Genomic DNA, 26,888 nt, shown 5'->3' on the forward strand with positions numbered 1-26,888 from the left:
AGTGACACTGGTGCGTGTGATGGTGGAGTGTCTAGAAACACCAGTGGTGATACAGCATGTATGGGCACTGACATTGGGTGTCTCAGGGCATGCATATTCAGGCGCATACTAGTACACAAGAGGAAGGCTGAAACTAGCATTTACTTATTATCGTAGTCATGACTCCGGCAACAGACATTAGAGCGGACGCAGCAGTGCCCACCTCTGAATCAGGCCCATACCTGTATTAGATGATCAGAATATAAAAACAGACTGGGATGTACTGTAAGGGGATCCGGTCTGAAGATCGACACTGTCTAGGTCGACCACTATAGGTCGACAGGACTGGAAGGTCGACATGTGCTAGGTCGACAGGTCAAAAGTTCGACATGAGTTTAAAAAAAAAAAAATTTTTTTTAAAATTTTTTTCATACTTAACGATCCATGTGGACTACGATTGGAACGGTAATCTGCCCGAAGCATGGCGAGCGAAGCGAGCTATGCGAGGAGACACGGTGCACTAATTCGGCTTCCCGGTCACTGTACGCAGAAAACGATACAACCCCCCCCAAAAAAACACATGTCGACCTTTTGACCTGTCGACCTAGCACATGTTGACCTAGAAATCATGTCGACCTAGAAACCCTGTCGACATAGAAACCCTGTCGACCTATACATTGTCGACCTAGACACTGTCGATTTGATGATCCACACCCACTGTAAGTCACGTAGATGATTTGCCTTTTCTTCTTAAGTTTTGCTCCTTCTACCAGATTACAAGCTTAGGCCTGACTCTGAGTCGCACGCTATGGCGAAGTAGGACATACAGTAGTTGTGGGATTGTTTTTTACTGTGCATGTATTTAAGTCACACCATATGTGTCCTGATTGTACTTGTACAAAGTTGCAGTTGCGATTTCAGACACGTTCACGGAGAAGTACATTAAAATTGTATTGGGCATTCCTGGGCAGTGACTTTGAAGAAGTGGCTGATCAGACGCATGAAGATGGTCCGTGTTACTGAAGACCATACTCAAGGCAGAAAATCTGCACCTGCCATAGGGCTGGTGGAAGTTGCGATGATGCGACCGATGGTGGTGTTTATAGATGTACCAAGCCTCAGTTCTCAGTCCTTGCACATGGGGGTGTACCGATGTACACCAGCAAAGTAGGGATGTGCAGTCAGGGGAGGCAGAGCCTCACCCGTCATAATGATTAAAATAATACAAATTTCTAATATATTTTGTCATAATGTTCTTTATATTTTGGCTGAAAAGACAGCCATACGTGGATGGGAGGCAGCGAGACCTCTGCCTCGCACTGACAATGATAAAGTGTCTGAGGCAGAGGGCGGGGCCAAGCAGCAAGCTGGAAAAGCCCATTGAAAAAGAACAGTAGAAGCGGCACCAGCACATCTGCTTTAGTGACAGGGACATGCCTTCAGCCCACATCAAAGCACGCCCGTCACTTCGGCAGATGCGATAGCACAGTCGAATCCAGCACTGACTGTGACAGTATTCGGCTGTCACTGTGTTTGCAGGGGCTGGGCAGCATAATTATTTTTTTTAAACTGCAAAACAGCCTGGTCACCACAAGTTTGATGAGCAGGAAGAGATCACGGGCAGTGGCAGCAGCGGTAGGGATAGCGTGCATTGGCGGCATCGGGTGGTGGCGGTAGCAAGTATTGGCGGTGTCCGTGTGCATGGCGGCAGGTCTGGATCCTTAAGGATCCAGGCCTGTCAGCTATTATAGTAGAGTTCGTCAGCGTGGCTCATTTAAAAAATGGCGTCCTGTAGCCAATTTTAAATCCAAAATGGCCACTGAGAGCCAATCATGGCTTGCCTCGTCATCGCCCCGACCTCTCTGGTTGGCTTATATAAGCACGAGGCAGCGGCTGGCAGTCCGCCAGCAGACAGGGAGCAGCCAAGAGCTCCCTAATAGAGAAGACGTCCAGAAGTCCTAGTGGGCTGTGGCCATGCAAAAGAGCTTAAAGGCTATCGCCGACCAAGGAAAGACGCCAGAAGCCCTGGAGAGGTGGCAGCCACGCAAAAAGCTTGAAGACCACCTCCCCCCAGGTGAAGATCCAGGAAGAAGATGGTGGAAGCCCTGGAAAGGTAGCGGCCATGCAAAAGAGCTTACGGGCCGCCGACCCATGTGAAGATGCTACACAATAAACTATTAAAACATTAAGTGTGTTGTTTTTATTTTAGTATTTTCTTTACAGATGGACTACGAGTGCTAGCAGGCCCTTAAAGTCCAGGAATGTTGGCACTTGTGGTTCTCCAAGTGCCAGCATGTTGGGAGAGGCAAGCTGGGACCTGTAGGCAGCCTGTAAAGAACAGTATAATCATACTATGAACCCCTGAGGGGGCTGCTTTATTTTTGGGGACCCCCTTTTCCAAGGAATTTCAGCTCTGGGCTGACCAGTTTGGTAATGTGACGGCAGGGGGACCCCACACTAAGTGTCCCCACTGATAATGGCATTATACCCCCTGGCTGGTTTAGTTTGGTGCTGGTCATTAACCAAAGGGAAACCCATGCTATTTTTTATTTTATTTATTGGCAGGGAGGGGTGTTAATTAGCCAGTGCCTCTGCAGCCGTTGACCTCACTGCACATCAATGCAGCGAAGGACTCAGCGGCATTTGCAGAAACTCGCAGACGTGCAGCTGAAAAGAACATTATGCAACAATTGTAATCATTTACTGTACCCTGTCATATTTTGGTGTACTGGTCACTTTTGCTCTGAAAGGGCTACTCTGGGAATTCTCCATTTTCCTTATGGTTTCATTTAAAATATCAGTAATCTCCAAATGCACCTGAAAAAAAAAAATAGGATTTTAATTACCTAACGGTACATCCTTTTCTCGTAGTCCCTAGAGGATACTGGGAATACATTTAGTACCATGGGGTATAGATGGGTCCACTAGGAGCCATGGGCACTTTAAGTATTTGATAGTGTGTGCTGGCTCCTCTTTCTATGCCCCTCCTACCAGACTCAGTCTAGGAAACTGTGCCCGAGGAGACGGACATACTTTGAGAGAAGCATATAAAAGGATAGTGGTAAGATTCCGATCCAGACACATGACACAAGAGGAAAGCCATGCTAACCAAACTTGAAAACGGGAACATCAATAGCTGAACCAAACAAAAATACTTAACCAAGTAAAGGAAGAACGAAGCACCGGGCAGGTGCCCAGTATCCTCTACGGACTACAAGAAAAGGATTTACCGGTAGGCAATTAAAATCCTAATTTCTCTTATGTCCTAGAGCAGGGATGGGGAACCTTCGGCCCTTCAGCTGTTGTTGAACTACACATACCAGCATGCCTTGCTACAGTTTTGCTATTTGTCCATGCTAAAACTGTTGCAGGGCATGCTGGGATGTGTAGTTCAACAACAGCTGGAGGGCCGAAGGTTCCCAATCCCTGTCCTAGAGGATACTGGGAATCCATTTAGTACCATGGGGAAGTACCAAAGCTTACACAGAAAAGGAGGGTTTTTGATCCTGCACCGACCTAGATTCAAAGTACATAGGTAACCATGTAAGAGCCAGAGATGGACAATAATGCTAGATATTAGCAATTCATATCTGTCCGTATGGCGGTGCGCCCAGAGTCAAAAAAAGGGGGAAAGCATATGCGTGCGAAAGGAGAAAAGTATGACTCTTGTTTGGGCGCACTCTTATGTTAACTAAATGTTAATTAGTAAGTAATGTATCTAAAAATTAATGATGAAGTCTTTATTTCTACTCTTTAAAATGCATGGGGACTAAACAACACAAATTAAACATAAAACAAACGTAGATATGCCAGCTGGGAAGATAGGTCTCCCAAATTTAAAAATGTTCAGATCTTAATTATACCTGGATAAATGCATATCGGAAGAAAGCTACATATTATGCTGCTTCTGTCTGCCCAAGATCTGTACAAACTGTGTTTGTATTAATGCAGCCCTAAATTGGGTTACATTCGTGAATGGGAGAGCCCACACACTAGGTAACAATTCTAACAATTAACCACTGTCTTGGATGAAACAAAAATAACGAATGGAATTGAAAAAGTAGGAGGATGAAGTTAAGTGGTGATACTGCTGTTGGTGTTGTTTCTACAGGGAAGAGAGTCTCCCTACTTCACTGGGTATTCCCTAGTGGTCGCCCATCTAGTTACTGACCCAGCCCACCTCCGTTTAGCTTCCAAGATCGGACGAGATTGGGCGTGAACGTAGGGGTATGGTCGTAGGAAGGTTTAACCCTATAGCACCAATGAGAGTGCACCGAAACGGGAGGATTAATTCCTCCTCAGAAAAGGAATACTAAGATTGCGTGGAGAAGAGAATGGTAGTGGATAAGTAGATGTGAATCTGCTGTCCACGTTAGACTGAAGAGACGTGTCTCCTGAGGGGACACGCTCCCCAGAATCGTGGATGAGAGTTCACAGAAGGAAGAAAAGCATGGAAAATATTTCAAAGATTGAAGGAAGTGGTTGCAAATAGATTATTAGGTAAGATTAGTGGGTCCCTTTGGGTTACCTCAATTATTTGGATACTAATAAATCCTGGTTCAGAATAGATCACTGTGACAGGTGTCAAGACAAATTCCAGAAGAAATAAAGATAATAATAATTTCTTATGAATGGTGCCAGATCACAGGATATGTATATCGCTACTTGCACATAACAGATTTCAGTAGTATTTGATAATTGATGAATTTGTACAGTGCACCAAAGCCTTAAATGTCACTTGTGATATTGCCAGAAAATTCTTTGTCAGAACAAATATTCGTTTCTAGCATGAACCAATATATGAGGCAAAAAGAATGATCACCTGTACAATTCTCTCTTTGGTGGCATGCCCTCAGAGGAACAAAATCATAAAACACACAGTTTGGGAGTAACTAAGGCAGAGTACATGCAGGATCACACAACGCCTGTCCTGATTACATTTGGATGTGAGGAAAGAATATTGCACAATGTACTTAAGCAAGAAATAAACATGGATATGCTATGCTCATTCACTGAAAACACTTGCAATATTAACGGCAGAGAATCTCTCTGTGAAAAAACAGGCTTAAGCGAATAAAGCAAATAAGTATTATGTGTCACTCATTCAATTGGTAGGCAGACGGGGTGCCCGCAAGGGATGCGGGGCCACCAATAACCTGCCCCTATTGCAAAGTTATACCACAATGTACCTGAGTAGAAGAGTAGCTTAGCTGCATTGCATATATGGGAATACCCAGTGAAGTAGGGAGACTCTCTTTCCTGTAGAAACAACACCAACAGCAGTATCACCACTTAACTTCATCCTCCTACTTTTTCAATTCTATTCGTTATTTCTTTCATCCAAGACAGTGGTTAATTGTTAGAATTGTTACCTAGTGTGTGGGCTCTCCCATTCACGAATGTAACCCAATTTAGGGTTGCATTAATACAAACAATGTTTGTACAGATCTTGGGCAGACAGAAGCAGCATAATATGTAGCTTTCTTCCGATATGCATTTATCCAGGTATAATTAAGATCTGAACATTTTTAAATTTGGGAGACCTATCTCCCCAGCTGGCATATCTACGTTTGTTTTATGTTTAATTTGTGTTGTTTAGTCCCCATGCATTTTAAAGAGTAGAAATAAAGACTTCATCATTAATTTTTAGATACATTACTTACTAATTAACATTTAGTTAACATAAGAGTGCGCCCAAACAAGAGCCATACTTTTCTCCTTTTGCACGCATATGGAAGTACCAAAGCTCCCAAACCGGGTGGGAGAGTGCTGAGGTTCCTGCAGAACCGATTGACCAAACTGAAGGTCCTCAGAAGCCAAAGTATCAAACTTGTAAAACTTAGCAAACATGTTCGAACCTGACCAAGTAGCTGCTCGGCAGAGCTGTAAAGCCGAGGCCCCCCGGGCAGCCACCCAAGAATAACCCACCAACCTAGTAGAGTGGGCCTGTACAGATTTTGGAACGGGCAATCCAGGCGTGGAATAAGCATGTTAGATAGTGATCCTGATCTTTGAAGCAGGACACCCAATCTTATTGGGATGATAAAGCACAACAGCGAGTCCGATTTTCTGTGACGAGCTGTTTGTTATACATACACCTTCAAAGCCCTCACAACATCCAAAGACTTTGAAATAGCAACGGTGTCTGTAACAACCGAAACCACAATAGGTTGGTTGATGTGAAACGCAGACACCACTTTAGGAAGAAATTGCTGACGAGTTCTGAGTTCAGCTCTGACCTCATGGAAAATTAGGTAGGTGCTCTTGTGAGACCACGCCCCCAGCTCCAACACACGTCTTGCTGAAGCCAAGGGCAACAGTGTGAAGGTCTTCCACGTAAGATATTTCACGTCTACCTCCTGTAACGGTTCAAACCAATCCGATTGGAGGAACTGCAACACCAAATTAAGATCCCAAGGTGCCGTGGGAGGCAGAAAGGGAGGTTGGATGTGCAGAACACCATTCAAGAATGTCTGGACCTCAAGGAGAGAAGCTAATTGTTTCTTAAAGAAAATGGACAAGGCCGAAATCTGGACTTTTATGGAGCCCAGACGTAGGCCCACATACACACCCGACCGCAGACTAAGCAGGAAATGTCCCAGATTAAATTCCACCGCAGAATATTGTCTGCTCTCACACCAACAGACGTACTTCTTCCAAATACGGTGGTACAGTTTGGATATTACCTCTTTCCTGGCTTGGATCATAGTTGGGATGACCTTATCAGGAATCCCGCTCTTAGCTAGAATCAGCCGTTCAGCGTCCATGCCTTCAAACGTACTTGCGTTAAGTCTTGCTAGACGAACGGGCCCTGTTGCAGAAGATCCTCGCGAAGAGGCAGAGGCTACGGATCTTCGAGGACCATCTCCAGAAGGTCCACGTACCAGGCCCTTCTTGGCCAGTCCGTAGCAATGAATATTGCTTGAACCTTTTCCCTTTTTATTCTTTTTAGAATTCTTGAGATCAGAGGAAGTGGAGGAAACACGTACACCTACTTGTAGACTCATGGAGTCGTCAGCGTCTACCGCCACTGCCTGTGGGTCTCTCGACCTGGAACAATACCGCTTGAGCTTCTTGTTGAGACGAGAGGCCATCATGTCGATTAATGGATATCCCCACCGACGTGTCAAGCACCTGAACACTACCGGGTGAAGGCTCCACTCCCCCGGGTGCAGGTAGTGTCTGCTAAGGAAGTCTGCTTCCAAGTTATCTACTCCCGGAATGAAGACCGCAGACAACGCCATAGCGTGTTTTTCCGGCCAGAGGATAATTCTTGACACCTCTGACATTGCGGCTATGCTTTTCGTTCTGCCCTGTCAGTTTATGTACGTCACCGCTGTTACATTGTCCGACTGGACCTGATTCTGAAGAAGAGATGAGGCTTGCAGAAGGCCGTTGTATATAGCCTTGAGTTCCAGGATGTGGATTGGAAGAACGACCTCCTGACTTGACCATCGTCCTTGAAGCTGCACCCCCTGGGTTACTGCTCCCCAACTTCTGAGGCTTGCGTCTGTGGTTAGCAGAATTCCAATTTGGTGCCTTTATCAGAAGATCGTCCAGGTATGGAATTATGTTCACTCCCTGTTTGCGGGGTAGAAACATCATCTCTGCCATCACTTTGGTGAACACTCTCTGTGCCGTGGAGAGACCAAATGGCAGGGCCTTGAACTGGTAGTGACAGTCCTGCAGTGCAAACCGTAGATAAGACTGGTGAGGCGGCCAGATCGGAATGTGAAGGTACGAATCCTTTATATCCAGAGACACTAGGAATTCCCCCGCCTCCAGACCGGAGAATACCGCTCTTGGAGACTCCATCTTGAATTTGAACACTCGTAATTACGGGTTCAACAACTTCAGGTTCAAAATTGGTCTTACCGAACTGTCCGGTTTCAGAACTACAAACAAGTTGGAATAATACCCCTTGTTTTGCGGATGAGGTGGATCTGGAACAATGACCTGAGTCTGTACCAGTTTTTGAATGGCGTTTAAGTTATACTTGCCTCTTGTGAAACTGGTAAGCCTGATTTGAAGAATCTGTGAGATGGGAGCTCCTGGAACTCCAGCCTGTAGCCCTGGGAAATAAGATCTTTGACCCATGGATCCTGGCACAAACTTGTCCAGATGTGACTGGGAGCCCACTCGGAAAGACGCAATATTAGACTTAATACTTACAAATGGAGACAGATTATCGGACGTAAAAGTGGGTGAAAACCTGGGATCCAGTGATCATCAAGCAGTATGGTTCAGCATTAAGACAGAGACTGACTCGTCCCATACAAAAACAAAGGTGTTGGATTTTAGGAAGGATGATTTTGTAGGGATGGGAAAATGTGTAAGCGATTCTTTGGCAGAGTGGAGGAACTTGGAAACAGTGCAGGAGAGGTGGGAAACATTAAAATGTGCAATATTGGAGGCAACAGACCTTTGTATCAAAACTGTTAGGAAAAACACAAGGAAAAGGAAGCCAGTGTGGTTTGCAAAAGAAGTAGCAAGTATTGTGAGAGCAAAAAAGATGGCTTTTAGGAAATATAAGCAGACACAAAATAATGAAGACAAAAAGATATATCTTGTTGGACAGAAGGAGACAAAGAAGGTAATCAGATGTGCAAAGGCACAAGCTGAGGAGAAAATGGCCCAGTCAGTGGGTAAAGGAGGCAAAACTTTTTTTAGGTATATAAGCGAAAGGAGAAAAACAAAAGGCGGAATTATAAAACTAAAGACGGACACTGGGAGTCTTGTTGAAGGAGACAATTTAATAGCAGATCATCTTAATGATTATTTTTGCTCAGTATTTACTACTGAAAGAGAAGGGAAGGGGCCACAGTTAAGTTGCAGGGATATTCAGGAAAATGAAACAAGTACATTTACAGAGGAGAAGGTCCTAACAGAACTCTCAAAGCTGAAAGTGGACAAATCTATGGGGCCAGATGGGATACATCCAAAAATACTAAAAGAACTTAAAGAGGTGCTGGTAGCACCATTGACAGAATTATTCAACCAGTCATTAGCTACAGGAGTAATTCCAGGGGACTGGAAAAGAGCAAACGTAGTCCCACTGCACAAAAGTGGAAGCAAGGAAGAGGCAAACAACTACAGACCAGTGAGTCTTACATCAGTAGTAGGGAAATTGATGGAAACACTCTTAAAAGAAAGAGTTGTAGATTATCTCAAATCCGGCAATTTACTGGATCCCAAACAGCATGGATTCACTGGGGGGAGATCATGTCAAACAAATCTTATTGACTTTTTTGATTGTGTGACTAAAGTGATGGATAAAGGTGGAGCCATGGATATAGCTTATCTAGACTTTAGTAAGGCTTTTGACACAGTTCCACATCGCAGACTGCTAAATAAACTTGAAAGTTTGGGATTGGATATTAGGATTATTGAATGGATAAGATCTTGGTTGAAGGATAGAAAACAGAGAGTTGTGGTAAATGGAGTGCATTCACAGGAGGGAAATGTTACCAGTGGAGTACCCCATGGATCTGTACTTGGACCAGTGCTTTTTAATATCTTTATTGGTGACATTGCAAATGGCATTAAAGGGAAAGTATGCCTTTTTGCAGATGACACAAAGGTATGCAACAGGATAGACACACCAGGTGGGGTAAAACAAATGATTGAGGATCTAGGTAGACTAGAGGAATGGTCAAGAGTCTGGCAATTACAGTTTAATGCCAAAAAATGCAAAATCATGCACTTGGGTCTCAAAAATCCTAAAGCTAAATACAGTATTAATGGCACTATACTGGAAACTACTGAGGAGGAAAGGGATCTAGGAGTCACTATTTCAGATGACTTAAAGGCAGGTAAGCAATGTAACAAGGCAATGAGGAAGGCTAGTCAGATGCTTGGCTGCATTGGGAGAGGAATCAGCAGCAGAAAGAAAGAAGTAATAATGCCACTGTATAGGTCATTGGTACGGCCTCATCTAGAATACTGTATTCAGTTCTGGAGGCCATATCTTCAAAAGGATATTAATACATTAGAAACTGTACAAAGGAGGGCAACTAAAATGCTGCATGGCCTACATCACAAAACATACCCAGAAAGACTTAGAAATCTCAATATGTATAGTTTGGAGCAGAGAAGGGAAAGGGGGGACATGATAGAAACTTTCAAATATATCAAGGATTTTAACAAAGTCCAGGTGTCACAACTGAGGGCCTGAGCTGACGGGAGGCAGCCTCAGTTGTAGGGGCTGAGATGTAACGGAACCTGGGAGGTTGTATCAGACCCCTAGACATGTAAGTAACATGTAGAATAACTGCCCGAAGGCGTGACCACGACAACCAGGATAAAAGTCAATGATGTTTATTATGACAAACTCCGTAACACAGCAGCAGTAAAAGGAAACATAAAAGTCAACAGAGGATAAATACAATTCCTGGGTACTACAGGGTGGCAAGGGCCACAGGCACTGGTAGTGTGAGACAGTTCTTATAATCTTCTAGTTGGAAAGTCCTTACCAGGCCTGACTGTAGTAATGGAGAGAACCCAGGATCGTACCAGCTGATGTTCCAGGAAAGGCTGGGCTGCTGAAGGTAAAACGGCTGCTGTGGATACTGGCTGGAACCAGACTGTTGTTGGTACGGAGTGGATACTGGCTGGAACCAGTTAAATAATAAACGAACTTGAGAGCGATGAAATAATAATGAAGTTTGGAGTTTGAGAGCGGTGAAATAATAATACCGGTGGAGAGTGGTAAACTGCAGAAAAGGACACCGGCCCTTTAAGAGAAGCTATACACTGCTGGAAGCTGGGCTGGAAGCAGGTGATTGTTTGAGAGCGGTGAAATAATAATACCGGTGGAGAGTGGTAAACTGCAGAAAGGACACCGGCCCTTTAAGAGAAGCTGTACACTGCTGGAAGCTGGGCTGGAAGCAGGTGATTGTAGTAGCTGGAAACAGGTGAGTCCAGAATGGATCGGAGAGTCAGGCTACACCGCAGATGGAATGCTGGTGCGGGTCTCTATAGCAGAAGTCTGGAGACAGGAGCTGGAACCTGGAAGACAACCACAGGAGAGAGACAAACTGGAACTAGGTTAGACAACCAAAGCACTGACGCCTTCCTTGCTCAGGCACAGCATACTTATACCTGCAGCAAGGAAGGGGTTGGCTAGGCAATTATGCAAATCAACAATACAGACAGCAGATTGGTGGAAATAATCAGATGACAAAATCCAAGATGGCTGCGCCCATGCAGACACTTGGAGGGAAGTTTGGTTTGTAATCCATGTGAGAATTGAAACAGTAATGGCGACGCCGGCCACAGGAGACAGGAGACGCCAGACTGACAAGCGCACATTTAACCACGCGGGCACAGCGGAGGCCGCGGCTGATGAAATCACCACTCTGACATTCTGCATGTGGAAACTCAGGAACAGCGGAATCCGGTCCTGGAACGCTGAGCCAGCCTTAGGAGGCATCTGAAGGGTAAGTAATGGCGTCCAGATACCCGGATCGTGACACCAGGAGGGAAACATTCTCCAAATGAAGAGAAGCAATAGGACACGAGGACATGCACTGAGACTGGAGGGGGGGAGGTTCAGGGGAAATTTGCGGAAAAATTATTTCACAGAAAGGGTAGTGGACAAGTGGAATAGCCTCCCATCAGAGGTGGTAGAGGCTAAGACAGTAGAGCAATTTAAACATGCATGGGATAGACATAAGGATATCCTTACAAAGAAATAAGGATCAAATAAGGTTAGAGATAAAAATAATATTAAAAAAAAAAAAAAAAGGGGCAGACTAGATGGGCCAAGTGGTTCTTATCTGCCGACAAATTCTATGTTTCTATGTAAGAATTTTAGCTGGGCTCCCACCCCGCCAGTCTTCCAGGCGTCGCGGTCCACCGTCATGCTGAAGGCTTTGAGGAAGCAGAGCTTCAGCTCTGTTCCCGAGAACCGGCAGTTGCTGGTTTGTACGGTTTACCTCTAGCGCCTCTGGTTGCTGTAGAAGAACCTCTGGTTTTGCCCTTAAACTTGGCCGTCTGAAAGGACTGTAAGTTGGAAGCTGAGTAAGCCTTGCAGGCTGGGGGAGCTGCGGAAGGAAGATATGTAGACTTACCCGCAGTAGCTTTGGAGATCCATTTGTCTAGTTCATCTCCAAATAAGGCATCTCCTGTGAATAGTAGGCATTCCACACCTTTCCTGGAGTCCTCATCCGCAGTCCACTGGCGTAGCCATAAGCCTCTGCGTGCTGACACTGCCATAGCAGTGATGCATGCATTAAGCAAGCCTATTTCTTTTATTGCTTCCACCATAAAGTTTGCAGAGTCCTGTATAAGTTTCCTGATCTCCCCCCCCCCCCACCCCCGAGATAAGGAAACTAACCCTTCAATGAGGTTACCTGACCATTTAGCAATGGCTTTAGTAATCCACCCACATGCCATAGTGGGTCTCTGGGCCACCCCTGCAGCTGTATACATAGATTTGAGTGCGGTCTCAATTTCTTTGATCAGTCGTGTCTATCAGGTAGGCTGCACCCAGGACAGGCAGTACTATTTTCCTTGACAGCCTGGATACTGATGCATCCAGTATCGGTGGATTTTCCCATTTTTTCCTATCCTCAGGAGGAAAAGGAAAGGATGAGAGTAACCTCTTAGGGATTTGAAATTTCCTATCAGGATTAACCCACAGTTCTTCAAACAGGGTATTCAGTTCCTTTGACACAGGAAAAGTGACTGAGGTTTTCTTTTTTACATTAAAATAAAATTCGTCACACTCCTCTGTTACCTTATCAGGAATATGTAGGACGTCTCTAATAGCTTCTATGAGAGCCTCTATATCCCCATCCTCTGAGTCCACCTCTTCCATGTCTGACCCTTCATCATCAGACTGCAAGATATGGGCCAGAGTACGTTTTTACTGACAAATGGTAGAGGTCTGAGACGCTGGTTTGGGGACTGAGTCTCTGTTCATAAACTCATCCACAGACTGTCTTAAGTATTGCGTCTCTTTCTCATTGAAGGACAATTTAGCAGAAATATTAGAAATAATAAGATTTTAAAACCTACCGGTACATCTTTTTCTCGTAGTCCGCAGAGGATGCTGGGGACTCCGTAAGGACCATGGGGATAGACGGGCTCCGCAGGAGACATGAGCACTTTAAGAAAGAACTTTAGGTATGGGTGTGCACTGGCCCCTCCCTCTATGCCCCTCCTCCAGACCTCAGTTAGAGAAACTGTGCCCAGAGGAGACGGACAGTACGAGGAAAGGATTTTTGTTAATCCAAGGGCAAGATTCATACCAGCCCACACCATTCACACTGTATAACTTGTGATATACTACCCAGTTACCAGTATGAAAACAATATAGCATCAGTCCGAAACCGATGAAAACTATAACATAACCTTTATGTAAGCAAAACCATATACAAGTGTTGCAGAAGTAGTCCGCACTTGGGACGGGTGCCCAGCATCCTCTACGGACTACGAGAAAAAGATTTACCGGTAGGTTTAAAATCTTATTTTCTCTTACGTCCTAGAGGATGCTGGGGACTCCGTAAGGACCATGGGGATTATACCAAAGCTCCCAAACGGGCGGGAGAGTGCGGATGACTCTGCAGCACCGATTGAGCAAACAGGAGGTACTCCTTAGCCAGGGTATAAAACTTATAGAACTTTGCAAAGGTGTTTGAACCCGACCAAGTAGCAGCTCAGCACAGCTGTAGTGCCGAGACCCCTCGGGCAGCCGCCCAAGAAGAGCCCACCTTCCTAGTGGAATGGGCCTTTACCGATTTTGGTAACGGCAATCCAGCCGTAGAATGAGCCTGCTGAATCGTGTTACAGATCCAGCGAGCAATAGTCTGCTTTTAAGCAAGAGCGCCAACCTTGTTGGCTGCATACAGGACAAACAGTGCTTCTGTTATTTTTTTTTTTTTTTACTCTAGCCGTTCTGGCCACGTAAATTTTCAAAACCCTGACTACATCAAGTGACTCGGATCCTCCAATCCTCCAAGTCTCGCGTAGCCACAGGCACCACAATAGGTTGGTTCATATGAAAAGATGAAACCACCTTGGGCAAGAATTGAGGACGGGTCCGCAATTCCGCTCTATCCATATGGAAAACCAGATAGGGGCTTTAATTAGACAAAGCCGCCAATTCCGACACTCGCCTAGCCGAAGCCAAGGCTAACAACATGACCACTTTCCAAGTGAGATATTTCAATTACACTGTTTTCAGTGGTTCAAACCAGTGCGACTTAAGGAAACTCAACACTACGTTAAGGTACCAAGGCGCCACCAGAGGTACAAAAGGAGGCTGAATATGCAGCACTCCCTTCACAAAAGTTTGTACTTCTGGGAGAGAAGCTAATTCCTTCTGAAAGAAAATGGAAAGGGCCGAAATCTGAACCTTAATGGAGCCTAATTTTAGGCTCAAATTCACTCCAGTTTGTAGTAAGTGAAGAATAGGGCCCAGATGGAATTCTTCCGTAGGAGCATTCCTGGCCTCACACCAAGAAACATACTTTCGCCATATACGGTGATAATGTTTAGTTGTCACGTCCTTCCTAGCCTTTACCAGAGTAGGAATGACCTCATCCGGAATGCCCTTTTCCGCTAGGATCCGGCGTTCAACCGCCATGCCGTCAAACGCAGCCGCGGTAAGTCTTGGAACAGACAGGGCCCCTGTTGTAACAGGTCCTGTCTTAGAGGAAGAGGCCACAGATCTTCTGTGAGCATTTCCTGCAGATCCGGATAACAGGCCCTTCGTGGCCAATCTGGAACAATGAGAATTGTCTGTACTCCTCTTTTTCTTATTATTCTCAACACCTTGGGGATGAGAGGAAGAGGAGGAACACATAGACCGACTGGAACACCCATGGTGTCACTAGGGCGTCCACTGCCACCGCCAGAGGGTCTCATGACCTGGCGCAATACCTCTGTAGTTTTTTGTTTAAGCGGGACGCCATCATGTCTATCTGGGGCAGGCCCCACTGACTTGCAACCTGTGCAAAGACTTCCTGATGAAGTCCCCACTCTCCTGGATGTAAATTGTGTCTGCTGGGGAAGTCTGCTTCCCAGTTGTCCACTCCCGGAATGAACACTGCTGACAGTGCGCCTACATGATTTTTCGGCCTGCGAAGAATCTTGGTGGCTTCCGCTATTGCCACTCTGCTCCTTGTGCCGCCTTGGCGGTTTACATGAGCTACTGCGGTGATGTTGTCTGACTGGATCAGAACTGGTAAGTCGCGAAGCAAAGTCTCCGCTTGACGAAGGGCGTTGTATATGGCCCGCAGTTCCAGGACGTTGATGTGAAGACAAGCCTCCTGGCTTGACCAGAGACCTTGGAAGTTTCTTCCCTGTGTGACTGCTCCCCAACCTCGGAGGCTCGCGTCCGTGGTCACCAGAACCCAGTCCTGAATGCCGAATCTGCGACCCCCCCAGAAGGTGAGCACTCTGCAGCCACCACAGGAGAGACACCCTGGCCCTGGGGGATAGGGTGATCAACTGATGAATTTGTAGATGTGACCCGGACCATTTGTCCAGTAGGTCCCTTTGGAAGGACCTCGCATGGAACCTGCCGAAAGGAATGGCCTCGTAAGATGCCACCATCTTTCCCAGGTCTCGAGTGCAGTGATGCACCGATACCTGTTTTAGCTTCAATAGGTCCCTGACCAGAGTCACGAGTTCCTGGGCCTTCTCTATCGGAAGATAAACCCTTTTCTGGTCCGTATCCAGAATCATGCCTAAGAAGGTCAAACGAGTCGTAGGAACCAACTGTGACTTTGGGATATTGAGAATCCAGCCGTGTTGCTGTAACACTTTTAGTGAAAGTGACACGCTGTTCAACAACTGCTCTCGTGATCTCGCTTTTATGAGGAGATCGTCCAAGTATGGGATAATTGTGACACCCTGCTTGCGCAGGAGCACCATCATTTCCGCCATTACCTTGGTGAAAATCCTCGGGGCTGTGGAAAGCCCAAACGGCAACGTCTGAAAATGACAATCCTGTACCGCAAATCTCAGGTACGCCTGATGAGGTGGGCATATGGGAACATGAAGGTATGCATCCTTTATGTCCAGGGATACCATAAAATCACCCCCTTCCAGGCTGGCGATGACCGCTCTGAGCGATTCCATCTTGAACTTGAACCTTTTCAAGTATAGGTTCAAGGATTTTAAATTTAAAATGGGTCTGACCGAACCGTCCTGTTTCGGGACTACAAATAGGGTTGAGTAATACCCCCTCCCTTGTTGAAGCAGGGGAACTTTTACCACCACCTGTTGAAGACACAATTTTTGAATTGCATTTAAAACTATCTCCCTTTCTGGGGGAGAAGCTGGTAGGGCCGATTTGAAAAACCGGCGAGGGGGCATCTCTTCGAAGTCCAGCTTGTAACCCTGGGAAACAATTTCTATTGCCCAGGGATCCACCTGTGAGTGAATCCAGATGTGGCTGAAAAGTAGAAGACGTGCCCCCACTGGGGCGGACTCCCTCAGCGGAGCGTCATGCGGTGGATTCTGTAGAGGCCGGGGAGGACTTCTCCTGGGAACTAGCTGTGGTTGGCAGCTTTTTCCCTCTGCCCTTACCTCTGGCAAGAAAGGACGATCCTCGTGCTCTCTTGTTTTTATTTAACCGAAAGGACTGCATTAGTTAATGTGGCGCTTTCTTAGGCTGTGAGGGAATATAAGGCAAAAAATTGGATTTACCAGCTGTAGCTGTGGAGACCAGGTCCAAGAAACCTTCCCCAAACAATTCCTCACCCTTGTAAGTTAAAACCTCCATATGCCTTTTTGAGTCGGCCTCACCTGTCCATTGCCGGGTCCATAGGACTCGTCTAGCAGAAATCGACATAGCGTTGATTCTATAACCCAGTAGGCCAATGTCTCTTTGAGCATCTCTCATATAGAAGACAGCATCGTTAATATGATCCAGGGTCAATAAAATGGTACCCTTATCCAGGGTATCAATTTCCGTCGATAAGGTACCTATCCACGCTGCTACAGCGCTACAAACTCCAGCCGACACTATCGCTGGTCTTAGTAAGGTACTAGAATGTGTGTAAATGGACTTTAAGGTAGCCTGCTGTTTGCGATCCGCAGGATCCCTGAGGGTAGCCATATCTTGGGATGGCAGCTTTACCTTTTTGGATAAGCGTGTCCACGCTTTTTTCCCCCCTTGGGGAAGATTCTCACTGTATCCTGTCCTTAGTCGTGAAAGGATACACCCTAAGAATCCTTTTGGGAATCTGCACTTTTTTGTCTGGAGATTCCCAAGCCTTTTCAATAACTCGTTCATGAGATGGGGGAAAGGTTACCTCAGGTTTCTTTACCCTATACATGTGTACCCTCGTGTCAGGGACAGGGGTTTTCTCTGTGATATGCAAAACATCTTTTATTTTATTTTCAGGAAACTCAGGAGAGCTCCCTGTAATGCACCCAGTCTCCTCTGGGCACAGTAATAAACTGAGGTCTGGAGGAGGGCATAGAGGGAGGGGCCAGTGCATACCCATACCTAAAGTTCTTTCTTAAAGTGCCCTTGTCTCCTGCGGAGCCCATCTATCCCCATGGTCCTTACGGAGTCCCCAGCATCCTCTAGGACGTAAGAGAAAATTCCTTTAATGGAATCCAGCCATGCTGGTTCAGCCCCGCTAGCCTGGGAAGGTACACTACACTGAGTACATAGTAGTGAGCCCCTTGGGGAAGAGGAACACTCTGTAGTACATGAAACACACTCTTTGCCTGACATATTGTAAATGTGACAACACACACACAATAAAAGGTTAAAAGCACAATTAACCCACAAAGAGCCCTTCCAGGGAGACACAGAGATAGTATGGAGCCAGCACACATAATCGCTCCCCCCCTGCTATGACCCCCCGGTACCGCTGAGGTAATCTGGAGTCACTCCGGAGGAGCTGCGCATCTATCTCAGCCAGCGTCTGTGTCCACTGCATAGGGAAAATGGCGCTGGTGAGCTCCTGGATCCGCTCATAGTTAAGCCCCGTCCCCTCCATGGCGCGAGGGCTTCCCGCTTTTTTTATACTGGCTGAGGTAATTTAGTGCATAAAATGGAGTCAGAGCCGTTTTATCTCTGTTTTGCCAGTGTGAGTACTGTGTACAGTGTACTGAGACTCAGTTCGCCCCCTCAGGAGCTGTGCGTCTGCACTGTGTACTGAGTCTGGAGACGAAGTCCACCCTGGTTAGAAGCCATGCGTCTCCGTACCCTCATGCTGCCATAATGACTGGCGACCCATTAACTGGGACGCCGGCTAGCTTAGTACTCACCACTCTTCAGGCTCTGTTAGGGGTGGCGACATGCTGTGGGAATGTACGCTCTCCGTGGTGGGGCTTGCGAATAGTTCCCTCAGGAGCTAGTGTCCTGTCAGCGGGGAAGGGGACCATTAACCCTTCAAGAGGTTGGGCTGTCCCCCCCCCCCCCCTCCCTAAGTCCCACGAAGCAGGCAGGATGGTGCCAACCAGTCCTGCCTGAAAATAACAAACAGAAAAATAAATGCAGAAAACTCTTCAGCACATTTTCTAAACTAAGTTTGGTAGGAGGGGCATAGAGGGAGGAGCCAGCACACTCTATCAAATTCTTAAAGTGCCTATGGCTCCTAGTGGTCCCATCTATACCCCATGGTACTAAATGGATTCCCAGTATCCTCTAGGATGTAAGAGAAAAAGCACATAACTTTCTATCTGGAACAAACCATGTTGCCATGCAAGGGGATCAAATACATTTATATTTTTTCAGTGCAGGGTAAATACTGGCTGCTTTTGCATATAGCCTACAAACATTAGACAGCTTAATTTACACTGAAAATAGGATTTTAATTACCTACCGGTAAATCCTTTTCTCGTAGTCCGTAGAGGATGCTGGGGTCCATTTTAGTACCATGGGGTATAGACGGTTCTGCAGGAGCCTTCGGCACTTTAAGACTTTTCAACAGTCTGAACTGGCTCCTCCCTCTATGCCCCTCCTCCAGACCTCAGTATGGGAACTGTGCCCGAGGAGACGGACAACTTCGAGAGAAGAATTTACATTAAACTAGTGGCGAGATTAAACACCAGCTCACACCATACCAAAAACATGTCGCCTAACATGGCCTTTAACATAACCCATGCTAACGTGCATGCATAACGTAACAGCAACTGCTGTAAAATATCTTAACACATGAGAACCTGTGTAAAAAGACAAAACGTAATTTGCAGGAAAAATGAGCACTGGGCATGCTCTACGGACTACGAGAAAAGGATTTACCGGTAGGTAATTAAAATCCTATTTTCTCTTACGTCCTAGAGGATGCTGGGGTCCATTTTCGTACCATGGGGATGTACCAAAGCTCCCAGTATGGGCGGGAAAGTGCTAATGTTCCTGCAGAACTGACTGACCAAACTGAAGGTCGTCAGCATCCAAGGTGTCAAACCTGTAAAATTTAGCAAACGTGTTTGCCCCTGACCAAGTAGCTGCTCTGCAAATTTGCAACGCCGAGACACCCCGAACAGCCGCCCAGGAAGAACCCACTTTCCTTGTAGAGTGGGCCTTTACCGAACTCGGTAACGGCAATCCTGCCGTGGAATAAGTGTGCTGAATGGTACCTATGATCCAGCGCGCAATAATCTGCTTAGAAGCAGGACCCCCAATCTTGTTGGGGTCATAGGAGGACAAACAAAGATTCTGTTTCCTTATCCGAGCCGTTCTTGCAACATAACTCCTCAACGCTCGGACGACATCCAAGGACTTTGAAACGGCTGAGGTGTCAGAAGCCACTGGCACCACCACAGGTTGGTTGATATGGAAATAAGACACAACCTTTGGAAGAAAATGCTGACGCGTCCGCAGTTCAGCTCTATCTTCATGAAATATCAAATAAGGACTCTTGTGTGACAGAGCCCCTAATTCAGACACTCGTCTGCCTGAGGCCAGGGCCAACAGCATGACCAGTTTCCAAGTGAGAAACTTCAACTCTACCTCTTGTAGAGGCTCAAATCAGTCCGATTTAAGGAACTGCAACACCATATTAAGATCCCATGGCGCCGCAGGAGGCACAAAGGGAGGTTAGATGCGCAGAACCCCCTTCACGAACGTCTTGACCTCAGGAAGGGAAGCCAACTGTTTCTGAAAGAAAATGGACAAGGCCGAAATTTGGACCTTGATAGACCCTAATCTCAAGCCAGCATCCACTCCCGCCTGTAGAAATAGGAGAAGACGTCCTAATTTAAACTCCACCGCAGGAGACTTCTTGGATTCACACTAAGATACATATTCTCTCCAAATACGATGGTAAAATTTGGACGTTACCCTTTTCCTGGCCAGAATAAGTGTGGGAATGACTTCATTGGGAATACCCTTACAGGGTAGGATATGGCGCTCAACAGCCATGCTGTCAAACGCAACCGCGGTAAGTCTTAATAAACAAACGGCTCCTGCTGAAGCAGGTCCTCGTGAAGAGGAAGAGGCTGAGGATCTTCCAGTAATAACGCCAGAAGATCTGGATACCAAGCTCTCCTTGGCCAGTCTGGAGCAATGAGAATTGCTTGAACCCTTGTTCTTCTGATGATCTTGAGAACTTTTGGTATTAGTGGAAGTGGAGGGAACAGATACACCGACTGAAACACCCACTGGGTCACCAGTGCATCCACTGCTATTGCTTGTGGGTCTCTCGACCTGGAACAATATTTCTGAAGCTTCTTGTTGAGACGTGATGCCATCATATCTACTTGAGGAACGCCCCAACGCAACGATCTGCTACCTCTGCAAAGACTTCTGGGTGGAGGCCCCATTCTCCTGAATGGAGATCGTGCCTGCTGAGAAAGTCTGCTTCCCAGTTGTCCACTCCCGGAATGAAAAATTGCCGACAGAGCTTTTGCATGTCTTTCTGCCCAGAGGAGTATCTTTGCCACCTCTGCCATTGCCGCTCTGATTTTTGTTCCGCCCTGGCGCTTTATGTAAGCTACTGCCGTTACATTGTCTGACTGGATCTGTATGGGATGACCTTGAAGAAGGTGTGCCGCTTGATGAAGGCTGTTGTACACAGCTCTCAATTCCAGAATGTTTATGTGAAGGAGTACTTCTTGACTTGACCATCGTCCTTGGAAGCTTTCCCCTTGCATGACTGCTCCCCAACCTCGGAGGTTTGCATCCGTGGTCACCAGGATCCAAGTCTGAATCCCGAACCTGCGTCCCTCCAGGAGGTGAGAACTTTGAAGCCACCACAAGAGTGAAATACTGGATTTTGTTGACAGGATTATCCTCCGGTGCATGTGTAGGTGCGATCCGGAACACTTGTCCAGTAGGTCCCATTGGAACACCCTGGCGTGGAATCGGTAGCGGCCTACGAGGCTCTACAATTTGGCCATCTTCCCCAGCAGGCGGATGCACTGATGAATCGATACGTGTGCTGGTTTTAAAACTTGTTTGACCATCCTCTGGATCTCCAGAGCCTTTTCCACCGGTAGGAATACTTTCTGTGCTTCTGTGTCCAATATCATTCCCAGAAATGATAACCTCATTGTGGGTTCCAATTGCGATTTTGGAAGGTTTATGATCCAACCGTGCTGTTGAAGCACCGTCAGGGAAAGTGCAATGTTCTGCACTAGTTTCTCCCTGGATCTTGCGAAGAAGAACCATCATCTCCGCCATCACCTTGGTGAATATTCTCGAAGCCGTGGAGAGCCCGAAAGGCTATGTTTGGAACTGGTAGTGGCAGTCCTGCACCGCAAACCTCAGGTATGCCTGATGCGGCGGGTAGATGGGAACATGTAAATAAGCATCTTTGATGTCCATCGATACCAGAAATTCCTTTTCCTCCAAGCTGGAGATCACTGCTCTCAGGGATTCCATCTTGAATTTGAACCATTTCAAATAAAGGTTCAGAGTCTTTAGGTTTAAAATCGGTCTGACCGAGACATCCGGTTTTGGCACTACAAACAGGCTTGAATAAAACCCTTTTTTCTGTTGTGACACAGGAACTAAGGAAATTACGTTGTCTTGACATAATTTCTGTATTGCATTCAGCAATTTTGCTCTGTCCTGAACAGAAGCTGGTAAGGCTGATTTGAAAAATCGGCATGGGGGAAGGTCCTGAAATTCCAATTTGTACCCTTGGGATACTATCTGCAATACCCAAGGATCCAGATCTGAGTGAACCCAGACCTGGCTGAAAGACAGTAGACGTGCCCCCACCCGATCGTACTCCCGCAGGGGAGCGCCAGCGTCATGCTGAGGTTTTAGCAGAAGTAGCTTTTGACTTCTGCTCCTGCGAGCCTGATGGTGTTGTAGATTTTTTTTACCTCTTCCTCGACCTCTTCCTGCGAAGAAGGGGGTACCCATTTCCTTTTTGGACTTGTTGGGCCGAAAGGATTGCATCCTATGAGAATGAAATCCTTTCCTAGGTGGAGCAGCTGCGGAAGGCAGAAATGCTGATTTGCCTGATGTAGTTGTTGAAATCATGGCATCCAGCTTGTCTCCAAAGAGGGCTTCTCCATTGTAAGGAAGCGCCTCAATATTCTTTTTTGATTCCGCATCAGCATTCCATTAGTGGATCCACAGCGCCCTGCGGTCTGAAATTGCCATAGCGGAGGATCTTGAACTCAGCAACCCAATATCCTTCATAGCTTCAACTAAGTAACCTGCAGCATCTTTGATATGGCAGAGAGTTAGGACTATTTCATCCCTGTCAACTGTGTCTATGCAAGCAAGTTGTCAGACCATTTTTCCATAGCGTTACCTACCCACGCACAAGCAATGGTGGGCCTAAGCACCATTCCGTTAGCCGTATATATGGATTTTAGGGTTGTTTCTAATTTACGGTCAGCTGGATCTTTTAAAGGGGCTGAACCAGGGGGAGGCAAAACTATTTTCTTAGACAGCCGAGAAACTGAGGTGTCTATCATTGGGGGTGTCTCCCATTTGTGCCTGTCTTCATCAGGGAAAGGGAATGCTACACGTATCCTTCTGGGAAGGGTAAATTTCTTCTCAGGGTTAGCCCAGGATTCTTCAAAGAACACATTCAAATCCTTTGAAGGAGGAAAAGTCACAACTTGCTTTTTATTTAATTTAAAATAATCCTTTTCCTCTGGGACCAGTGTTGTCCCCCCCGGGCTCTGCACCCTTGTGCTGAGAGACATCGCGCGCAGCGTCCCCTATCTGCAGGACTACGCTAATATACTCACCAGCCGTCTGACTTCTTGCTCTGTTAGGGGGTGGCGGCAGCGCTGTGGGAGTGAACGCTGGCCAGGCTTGGGCTGTGTTCAGTACCCTTCAGGAGCTAATGGTGTTCTGTCAGCGGAAGCAGAACCAATAACTAATTGAGAAGTTGGTTCCTACTTCCCCCCCTAAGTCCCACGAAGCAGGGAAGCTGTTGCCAGCAGCTTCCCTGTAAAATAAAAAACCTAAGAAAGTCTTTTTCCAGCAAAGCTCTGTAGAGCTCCACTAGTGTGCATCCAGTCTCCTGGGCACATTTTCTAAAGTGAGGTCTGGAGGAGGGGCATAGAAGGAGGAGCCAGTTCACACTGTTGAAAAGTCTTAAAGTGCCGAAGGCTCCTGCGGAACCGTCTATACCCCATGGTACTAAAATGGACCCCAGCATCCTCTAGGACGTAAGAGAAATTTAGATTTCTGTTTGAACACACCCCACCCAAATCTAACTCTCTCTGAACAGGTTACATCTGCCCTACCTGCAGGGCAACATTGAGTTGCCCAATTGCTTGCTTTTTTGCTTTACTTACAAACATGAATCAGGCTCAAAGTTCTTACAATACCAAGAAAAATACGGAACTATGGGGGTCATTCTGAGTTGATCGCTCGCAAGCTACTTTTAGCAGCCGTGCAAACGCATTGTCGCCGTCCACCGGGGAGTGTATTTTCGCTTTGCAGAAGTGCAAACGCTTGTGCAGTAAAGTGGCTGCAAAATCATTTTGTGCAAAACAAGACCAGCCCTGCAGTTACTCTTCGTGTGCGTTGATTCTAACGACGGAGGGATGGCTTTTGATGTCACACACCCGCCCAGCCACGCCTGCGTTTTCCCCGACACGCCTGCGTTTTTCTAAGCACTCCCTAAAAACGGTCGGTTGCCACCCAGGAACGCCCACTTCATGTCAATCTTCCTGCATTCTGCCGTGCGACTGAAAGCTTCGCTAGAACCTGTGCAAAACCACAAAGGACTTTGTACCCGTACGTTGCGCGTGCGCACTGCGGTGCATACGCATGCGCAGAAATGCCGATTTTTAGCCTGATCGCTGCACTGCGAATGACCCCATATGTCTTACCATATTAACTTCTTTAAAGGTTTGCTGCTGAAGTTCATTAAATGAATGCAGATGCTGTTGAAATGCCTGTAAATAAATATGCACAAAAGCATCAATAGCTGCTGTCAGGAGATTGCATACTCCTTTGTAACAAAGATTGTATAAACAAAAACAAAGACAGCGCATAATATTTGACTTGCATTTAGGGAATAAATCCTAATATTTATATTTCTAAATAAATATATTGTGAGCTTTCCTGAAAAAAAAAGAAAGACAAATATGAAAATAATAGCTTCTAAACTAAGGGGGTCATTCCGAGTTGTTCGCTCTGTATTTTTTTTCGCATCGCAGCGATTTTCCGCTTAGTGCACATGCGCAATGTCCGCAGTGCGACTGCGCTAAGTAAATTTGCTATGCAGTTAGGAATTTTACTCACGGCTTTTTCATCGTTCAGGTGATCGTAGTGTGATTGACAGGAAGTGGGTGTTTCTAGGCGGAAACAGGCCGTTTTATGGGAGTGTGTGAAAAAACGCTACCGTTTCTGGGAAAAACGCGGGAGTGGCTGGAGAAACGGAGGAGTGTCTGGGCGAACGCTGGGTGTGTATGTGACGTCAAACCAGGAACGACAAGCACTGAACTGATCGCAGATGCCGAGTAAGTCTCGAGTTACTCAGAAACTGCACAGAGATGTCTTATCGCAATATTGCGAATCTTTCGTTCGCAATTTTGATAAGCTAAGATTCACTCCCAGTAGGCGGCGGCTTAGCGTGTGCAATGCTGCTAAAAGCAGCTTGCGAGCGAACAACTCGGAATGACCCCCCAAGTCTGGTAATGACAAAATTGGGGATACTAAGAGCCTTAGATCCCCCTGAATTTCCATTAATCAGCACTAGGCTTTACACACCAGGTCTGGTGGCACTATAGCAGGGTGACACATGGCGTGGGCTCCTCCTGCCATGGAGCTAGCTAGCTCTATGCCGGTCGGCATGGGGCTGGAATCAACCAAGCAGGTGTTATAGGGCGTTTTGCCTACATCCCTTTGGAAGTGGGTGTGGGGTTAATAAACATTGTATAAATAATAAGAATTTACTCACCGGTAATTATATTTCTCATAGTCCGTAGTGGATGCTGGGGACTCCGTAAGGACCATGGGGATTAGCGGCTCCGCAGGAGACTGGGCACAACTATAAAGAAAGCTTTTAGACTACTGGTGTGCACTGGCTCCTCCCACTAAGACTCTCCTCCAGACCTCAGTTAGGATACTGTGCCCGTAAGAGCTGACACAAGTAGGAAGGATTTTGAATCCCGGGTAAGACTCATACCAGCCACACCAATCACACCGTATAACTCGTGATACAATACCCAGTTAACAGCATGATAACAACTGAGCCTCTCAACAGATAGCTCAACAATAACCCTTTAGTTAAGCAATAACTATATACAAGTATTGCAGACAATCCGCACTTGGGATGGGCGCCCAGCATCCACTACGGACTATGAGAAATAGAATTACCAGTGAGTAAATTCTTATTTTCTCTAACGTCTTAAGTGGATGCTGGGGACTCCGTAAGGACCATGGGGATTATACCAAAGCTCCCAAACGGGCGGGAGAGTACGGATGACTCTGCAGCACGGAATGAGAGAACTCAAGGTCCTCCTCAGCCAGGGTATCAAATTTGTAGAATTTAGCAAACGTGTTTGCCCCTGACCAAGTAGCAGCTCGGCAAAGTTGAAGAGCCGAGACCCCTCGGGCAGCCGCCCAAGAAGAGCCCACCTTCCTCGTGGAATGGGCTTTTACTGATTTGGGATGCGGCAGTCCAGCCGCAGAATGTGCAAGCTGAATCGTACTACAGATCCAGCGAGCAATAGTCTGCTTAGAAGCAGGTGCACCCAACTTGTTGGGCGCATACAGGATAAAAAGCGAGTCAGTCTTCCTGACTCCAGCTGTCCTGGAAACATAAATTTTTAGGGCCCTGACTACATCCAACAACTTGGAAGCCTCCAAGTCATTCGTAGCCGCAGGCACCACGATAGGTTGGTTCAGATGAAAAGCTGATACCACTTTGGGGAGAAACTGGGGACGAGTCCTCAATTCTGCCCTATCCATATGGAAAATCAGATAAGGGCTTTTACATGACAAAGCCGCCAATTCTGAAACACGCCTGGCCGAAGCCAAGGCCAACAACATGACCACTTTCCACGTGAGATATTTTAAATCCACGGTTTTCAGTGGCTCAAACCAATGTGACTTTAGGAAATCCAACACCACGTTGAGATCCCAAGGTGCCACTGGAGGCACAAAAGGGGGCTGAATATGCAGCACTCCCTTAACAAAAGTCTGAACTTCAGGTAGTGAAGCCAATTCTCTCTGGAAGAAAATCAATAGAGCCGAAATCTGGACCTTAATGGAACCCAATTTAAGGCCCATAGTCACCCCTGACTGTAGGAAGTGCAGGAACCGGCCCAGCTGAAATTCTTCCGTTGGGGCCTTCCTGGCCTCACACCACGCAACATATTTTCGCCATATGCGGTGATAATGGTTCGCGGTTACTTCTTTCCTAGCTTTTATTAGCGTAGGAATGACTTCCTCCGGAATGCCCTTTTCCTTCAGGATCCGGTGTTCAACCGCCATGCCGTCAAACGCAGCCGCGGTAAGTCTTGGAACAGACAGGGCCCCTGCTGCAGCAGGTCCTGTCTGAGCGGTAGAG

At 46.6% G+C, this 26,888-nt stretch overlaps 1 protein-coding gene and 1 pseudogene across 10 annotated transcripts in view; both read right to left on the reverse strand.

Annotated features, from left to right (window-relative positions):
* Positions 1–26,888, reverse strand: part of LOC134923475 (uncharacterized) — a 196,963-nt gene that overhangs the window by 23,394 nt on the left and 146,681 nt on the right. For 5 of the 10 annotated variants that reach the window (XM_063920759.1, XM_063920755.1, XM_063920754.1 and 2 more), the window contains 2 exons: positions 24,202–24,267; positions 2,689–2,796 (listed from right to left, as the gene is read on the reverse strand). In XM_063920759.1, coding sequence (XP_063776829.1) covers positions 2,689–2,796; positions 24,202–24,267 — 174 coding nt within the window. The remainder of the gene's footprint in view (positions 1–2,688; positions 2,797–24,201; positions 24,268–26,888) is intronic. The other 5 variants (XM_063920761.1, XM_063920758.1, XM_063920756.1 and 2 more) reach the window with 2 other exon arrangements.
* LOC134946731 (5S ribosomal RNA) lies at positions 4,102–4,220 on the reverse strand (annotated as a pseudogene).

This window comes from Pseudophryne corroboree, chromosome 1 (assembly GCF_028390025.1).
Source record: "Pseudophryne corroboree isolate aPseCor3 chromosome 1, aPseCor3.hap2, whole genome shotgun sequence".
NCBI lineage: Eukaryota > Metazoa > Chordata > Amphibia > Anura > Myobatrachidae > Pseudophryne > Pseudophryne corroboree.